The sequence below is a fragment of the Colias philodice genome, chromosome 20, assembly GCF_061535455.1.
Source record: "Colias philodice isolate Cphi_HAF_F1 chromosome 20, ilColPhil1 Martin Lab GWU primary, whole genome shotgun sequence".
Classification (NCBI taxonomy): domain Eukaryota; kingdom Metazoa; phylum Arthropoda; class Insecta; order Lepidoptera; family Pieridae; genus Colias; species Colias philodice.
In genome coordinates, this window is record NC_143105.1 from 2469346 (window position 1) to 2476554 (window position 7209).

Consider the following 7209-nt stretch of genomic DNA (forward strand, 5'->3'; position numbering starts at 1 on the left):
GAGACATTGAATTATATCCTTTTTCTCGATCCAAATGTAGTAATGCGTGGTAATGCGCAGAACTGTAGCTCTACCATGAGTTTACGCACACGATACTCGCTAGCGATTGTAGTAAGCGGTTTGTTTAAAATTTCGTACAGCGCCCCTAGTGTGCCGTAGCGGAACTAAAAAACCTACCATGAGGTGCAATAGTATACTACAGTAGATAACGTATAGTAAACTATACTACACTCGCTGTAGTAACCATACAATTTTTGCACCATGAGTTCTAATTTTGACATATGTCATAGTTTATAACTATTCGACGATAGATACGTCATTCACGGTAAATAATCTTGTGAAAGTTAACGTTTACTATTGTAGTAAGTAGTTATGTCAGACGATTAAACTATGTCAACTCATGTTAGAGTTACAGTACTATAATAATGCCTTTCACAATCATACAAAAATATTTCGTCTCATAAATAAACATCAAAAGCAATTATGTAACGCAAAGCCCTTTATAGGATCAAATTAAGTTTACTTCCATTATGCAATAAAGCTAGTTTATAGCAGTGGGGGCTCAGTGGTGAGACCTCGGACTTCAAATCGATAAGTCCGGGGTTCGAAACCAAACGAGCGCGCAAGAAATAAATTGATTTTTCAATTTATCTGCCGATGTTGTCGAACCACAACCACTACCTACATCACGCGTGTTCGGCTGGACCGATTTCGATAATTCCTATTTTTATGTTTTCGTTATTGTTTGGAGGATCTCATGAAAGAAAATCTTAAGAAATTTTCGCCAACAATTATTAAGAAAATGCGAAAACAACGGCCATATAAACTTCACGGGTTTGACAATTTGCGCAAAGACTGATATTATGAACTGTTGGGTCCGCTAGCATAAAATAATTTAAGATATATTTAAACATATGTACACAATTTTATTAATAAAAATCGTATGACTACAAAATTTTAATCCTAAATCAAACTATAGATATGCACAAACCGCACCTAATACGATAAACTTGTTTCTAAGGAAATAACTCTCCGACAAATCGGAAACTAGCCAAAAATATAAGAATGCATGTCATTGTTTTGGCTTTAATAGCATTAATGAAGTCACCCAGTAGTTTTATCATATTACTAGATTTCCGCCCGCGTCTTCACCCGCGTTTTCAAAGGAAAACCCGCATAGTTCCCGTTCCCGTGGGATTTCCGGGATAAAACCTATCCTATGTGTTAATCCAAGTTACCCTCTCTATGATCCTATCCTATCCTACTAATATTATAAATGCGAAAGTTTGTGAGAATGTGTGTGTGTGTGTTTGTTACTCTTTCACGCAAATACAACTGAACCGATTACAATGAAATTTAGCACACAAACACTTGAAATACACAACCTAAACTAACTTTGGCCTTGTGCGAGCCGACGTTTTTTTATTCCGTACTCGGTGTGTCCATGATTAGATTGATCAACGGATATCTGACTCATCTTTATAATAAAAAATATTACCTGATCGTTTGTATTGAAGATCATTTGGATCGAGAAAAAGGATATAATTCAATGTCTCTATGTTTTTAGAACTTTCCTTTTATTCGTTTCGAAGATGTGAATCGTCTTAATTTTATAATTAAAGCTTTATGTAGGAAATAAATTTATTCGAAATCATTAAGCCACCTATTTTCTTTTTTAAATCTTTTTTTATATTTTAAAATGCAATCTATAAACCGATGAAAGTAAAGTATAATGACTGACTGATATTTGATAGATATGCATTCATCTACTGCTTTGATAACAAATGTATTTTTAAGATGCTATTTCCAGTATAGTCGTTCAAATGTGAAGTTACCATTGCTAGGGACGGACGTTTGTTTTGATAAAATTAGGACATTTGTATAATTAAATTTATAATAATTATAAATACTTGAGATCTGTGATAAGTGATACAAATATTTAATTTATTATTGGTGCAGTGATTTTTGTATAGTTTGTTGTTTAGTTGATATAAAGGTATATAAATTTATAAAGAATAGAAATATAATTTATATAAAGGTAATTGATTTTTGTTATCTTTAATGGTAAAACTGTGGTTAGGAGATAGGAAAGGTCTTAATTAGAAAATAATAATTACTTAGTTCTGGTAAAATCTGCGAAAGTGTTAATTGATATAAGGAAATATTTTTAATTTTTTGGCTTATTACGAATTTAAATGACTAGTCATTGATGAATTGATATTTGTTTATGAATCAGTTTTAGTACGTCGGTAGTAATATTTTTTCCTAGCTACGCTTCGCAGTTTTCCCGCGATTTTACCCGCATGGATCCGCTCCGCTTTACTAGAGCGAATCGAACAAAGCTTAAAATACAGGATTGATAGGTAAATAATTATGTAAATTCTTTTATATATGATCAATCAATTTTTGTACCCTATCAGTTGTTTTGGGGCCTTAGAATATACCGTTGCTTTTCATTTCAGAGCGACGGCTGTAACTCCTATGAATCAGTTGCTGTGTGCCTTGCGTTTCTATGCTACTGGCAGCCAATTGATAACTTGTGGTGATATGATTGGGGTCCATGAATCTACTGCTTGTAGAATAGTGCATCGTGTGACTCACGCTATAGCGAGTCTGCGCCACATGTACATAACATATCCAACTTCAGAGGACGAATTGAATGCATTGGCAATAGGGTTTTACAAAATAGCGAAATTCCCGAGAGTCATTGGTGCAATAGACTGCACTCATGTGCGAATTATTTCTCCTGGTGGTGATAATGCAGAAATATACAGAAACAGGAAAGGCTATTTTTCAATAAACACCCAATGTGTTTCAGCAGCAAATTTAAAATTTTTAGACATTGTGGCAAGATGGCATGGTTCTGCTCATGACTCTAACATCTGGGATAACTGTGCTTTGAAGCGCAGTTTTTTACAAGGGAAATTTAAAAATAAAGTTCTTTTGGGTGATAGTGGCTATGCGCAAACTAGCTATATGATGACACCATTAGCCGATGGCAGTGCTGTCTCAAGAGGAGAAAGACTTTATCAAGAGTCACAAATAAAGACAAGAAATGTAGTGGAAAGGGCCTTTGGATTGTGGAAAAGGAGGTTTCCAATTCTGTCCCGTGGAATAAATATCCACTTACATAAAGTACCAGGAATAATCATAGCTACAGCTGTGTTACATAACATAGCTATTACACAAAACGATCAAGTACCCCCTGAAGATCCAGATTACCCAGTAATGGAAGAATTATCTGTGGGAAATACTGTGGGTACTGGTCAGCTGAGAGGCAGCCGTAATTTAGAAAGGAGGGTTTTAATTGAGCAATATTTTGCTTCACTATAAATTACTACAAATTGTATGCTAAAATACTTATTTTATAATGGGTTTCAATAAAAAATTAAATTGATTTGTAATATTTTATTATTTGAAGCCTCATAGTGTTTTATCTTAAGATCTAATAATAAAAGCTCCTTTTCTCTTACATCTTCCTTGTGTTTATTCTGTTTGAGTAACTCTAACAGTTCTATTTCCTGAATTTTTTCTTTATGTTTTAATTCGATTTCTAGGCATTTTTTAATTTGCAACGAAGACTATTAATAGAGGGATATTTTGCATCATTGTAAAAAAAATAAAAACAAAAATATTATAGCTCTGATTGTTTCTTTTTTATTTCTAAATCCTTAAGTAAAAGTTCTTTTTTATACATTTGTTCATCAAATTCCTTTTTTTTCATTAAATTATCTAACTCTATTTCATATATTTTTTGTTTATGTTCTATTTCCATTTCCAATGACAGTTTTTGTAGTCTAACCAGCTCCAACTTCTCTTCTGCCAATATTTTGAAGCTCTCATTTGCTGCCTTACTTTTCTTAGTTGCTAGTTCTTCAGTAGTATTATTTTCTGGAATAAAGAAAAGTAGTTTAATATAATATTACTATAAGCAAATTGTGAATTCGCAAAAAGATATGAAACTGAATGACTTGAAATAATAATTTAGGTACCTTTGTTAAAGAGAGCAGTTGCCTTCCTTTTTCTTAAAATGTCTATCCTGCTTAAATTTTCTCTGACTTGAGATTTTGATAATGGTGTGGTATTAATGCCACTCGTATAAGGTCCATGGTCATTGTCAGATAAATCTAAAACAAAACATATAATTAAAAAACTGCTATAAATATATATAATTATAAATTATGGTGATAATTAATTACCCTTGTTTGTCAGCACAGTTCCTTTCTTTTGTATTATCTCCATCTTACTAAATTTATCTCCAGCTCGAGATTGCAATGGTGTGCTTGGAGTAGAACCACCATCATTCTCAGTAATAACTAAAAATAAATATATGAATAATATAGGTATTTAATAAATGTACATTTTGTTACATGATTGGTTTTAAAAGCATCAAAAAGTATTTTTGTGTACTATTTAGTTACCTACCAGTATTACAATCAACCACCAATGTAGTTATGTTTTCAAGACTTTTTAAATAATCTTCTTCAATGGGTGTAATTCGTTGTTCTTCAGGAAGACTCTCTTGAAATTGCTTCATGAGCGTGGCATCTCCATCGTAAATACTATAAAGTCCATCCATTTGTGGCTCTATTAACTTTCTCACTGCATTAAGTGGGTTGTCATCATCTGAAGGAGGAGGGCCTCCACCTAAAAATAATAAGTTTAACTTGTTTACAATTGTCTCTTTTGGACGAGAATGTGAATCTCACTTTCCGAAAGAATTAATGTCATGAACTTATGATTTTCATCAGTATTGATAGGCAGCTTACAAAACACCCATAAATGAAAAAACACAACACTACTATGATATTTTATATGTACCTGTTCCCATCACAACCTTCTTATACTTGGCTTCTTCTTTTTTCAATTCTACTTGCAAACTGTCGAAGCTTTCCTGGCAGACCTCAATAGGCCTATTTATTGTGGAGGCGATTGCTTCCCAGTCTTTGCCATTTTCCTCTAAGGCACTTAGAAAAGCCTGTTTTTGATCAGGATCTGTAACATAAATAGACATCTGTGTTATAAATAGCAAATACCAGCGGTACTACGGTTAATAAAAGACACACATATACAAGGGTATGGTAATCTGTGTCCAGAAAAATAAATTCATCATGTTACTAACCTTTCAACAACATTTTTGATTCTGAATGCTTTTTTTTCAATTTGCTTTTAATGTTTCTATAACAACTTAAAAGGTTTTCGGCACTTCTTGAAACACCTTTTGTGTTGGCATTAAAAACATGAGCGATTTTGACCCAGGCATTTTGCTTTTCAACCTGTTTGATTTGGTCGGTCTTTTTGCACTCAATAATATGGGTGTATGGTTCCATCGCTGCAATCAGCAATATCTGTTCTTCTTTTGTAAAATTAGGCCCCCGGGCCCTAGAAGAAACACTTTTGTTTGCCATGGTAATTATCACTGAACTCAAAACTAAAACAATAATATCAATGAAAAATAAATACCACGAGAAATAGCACGAGAACACTTCACAAATCACAACAAACTTTTGTGACTTGACACTTCTTCGGTTCGGTTGACTTCATGTGACAGTTGAAAGCTCGTCGGTCCATTTCACGAATTTTTTTTTTAAGAAATGCAACCATTTTGCTCTAAGTCAAGTGTACAACGCACGAAAACTTAAAAAGGAACGCAAGAAACTGCTTTACCGACTCCCTAACTACGATTAGTTAAATTACCATCCAAACGGACATGGGCAAGACATTTTTAATTGTATTTAGGCTAAACATATTTAGCAAGTTAAACGCATTTAACTAAATTCTGTTTAGACCAAATGTTACGCAAGCCGCCCTAAGCAGACAAGTTTTTGTCATCGTTTGAAATGTTTAAAAGATGATGTAAGGATTTGAAAAAAATGGTTGCCAGCTATTAATTTTGATTCTATGCTTGAGAAGAGATATTGCTTGCCAGATATTACTTAAAAGTTGAAACATTTACATATCGGTAAAAAAACTTGAGCGATGTCAAGGGATATCCGGATGGAACGAAGTGTCAATTTAGAGACTGAGAATCACGCGCACGCCGCACGGCTTAAAACTCTATACATCAGTCAGAATCGACATTCGAAATCGAAAATTTAACAATAATTCCAAAAGTTTTCAAACTTCGGTCAAGTGAATGGTTCATTGGGACGACAATAAATCTCATTTTGCAACCTTGTCCGCAGTCCGGAACATTGTTAAAATTGCAATTAAATTATTTTTTTGCTCTATGGTCGTGAAAAAAATTCCAAAAGTTCTGCAAACTTGGGGAAGTTTTCGATATAATATTTCATATCACGTATTAAATTTGCAACCAATCTAGGTGTACGGAACATTGTTAAAATTGCAATTAAATTATTTTTTGCTGTATGGTCGTGAAAAAAATTCCAAAAGTTCTGCAAACTTGACACAGATATCGGAAATATATACCGAACGGTTGTATAAATTTGCAACCTTTTTCGTTGACCGGAACATGTTTATTTATAATTATTTTTAATACGTGGTCATTTTTTCGAGTAAGGTGGTCTCGGAATAATTACAAAAGTTTTGGAACTTAGTTGCAAACTTCGAAAACATCTATTCTGATGCATTTAAAAATTTGCAACCTCATTAAGTTTAATAAAAAAAAAAAAACATTAATATTCAACATTAAAAGATGTTCCGTTTACTGAGATTGGTTGCAAATTTAATACGTGATATGAAATATTATATCGAAAACTTCCCCAAGTTTGCAGAACTTTTGGAATTTTTTTCACGACCATACAGCAAAAAATAATTTAATTGCAGTTCCGGACTGCGGACAAGGTTGCAAAATGAGATTTATTGTCGTCCCAATGTACCATTCACTTGACCCAAGTTTGAAAACTTTTGGAATTATTGTGAATTGAATGTCTTGACTGACTGGAGTATAGCAAAAAGTGTCGTGACAACTTTTCGTAAGAATTTTTTCCGTCTAGCCCCCTTTCACAAAGCGCGATAAGGAACTTCGTTTAATTCCAATTATCCATAAATCTGAATTATTATTAACCATTTTTCCTCGCAATCATACTCTAACTTATTGTAGTTACCATGATGCATAAGCAAGAATTTTCGTCTAAAAAACATATACTTACCTACTCGCAGATTCAAGTTCAGGCTAATCCTATTTCAATAACAATAATCCATACTAATATTATAAATGCGAAAGTAACTCTGTCTGTCTGTCTGTCT

At 33.2% G+C, this 7209-nt stretch overlaps 1 protein-coding gene across 2 annotated transcripts; it reads right to left on the reverse strand.

Annotated features, from left to right (window-relative positions):
- Positions 1 to 3573: 3573 nt before the first annotated feature.
- On the reverse strand, positions 3574 to 5492 carry LOC149479311 (uncharacterized). 2 transcript variants are annotated; one of them, XM_089707956.1, is made up of 6 exons: positions 5123 to 5492; positions 4822 to 4995; positions 4426 to 4647; positions 4200 to 4316; positions 3993 to 4127; positions 3574 to 3891 (listed from the first exon to the last, which is right to left on the reverse strand). In XM_089707956.1, exons 1-6 carry the CDS (start codon positions 5406 to 5408, stop codon positions 3635 to 3637), a joined length of 1191 nt encoding a protein of 396 aa, XP_089564082.1. In that variant the 5' UTR covers positions 5409 to 5492; the 3' UTR covers positions 3574 to 3634. The 2 variants fall into 2 exon arrangements, with proteins under 2 accessions (XP_089564082.1, XP_089564083.1); XM_089707957.1 differs by lacking the exon at positions 4200 to 4316.
- Between the last annotated feature and the right edge of the window lie 1717 nt (positions 5493 to 7209).

Coding starts and splice junctions, on each gene's coding strand:
- LOC149479311 (XM_089707956.1), bottom strand. CDS start 5,408: ATGGCAAACAAAAGTGTTTCTTCTAGGGCCCGGGGGCCTAATTTTACA. Junction 4,996..5,122: donor ATCAAAAATGTTGTTGAAAG/GTTAGTAACATG, acceptor TTTATGTTACAG/ATCCTGATCAAAAACAGGCT. Junction 4,128..4,199: donor AACTGTGCTGACAAACAAGG/GTAATTAATTAT, acceptor GTTTTGTTTTAG/ATTTATCTGACAATGACCAT.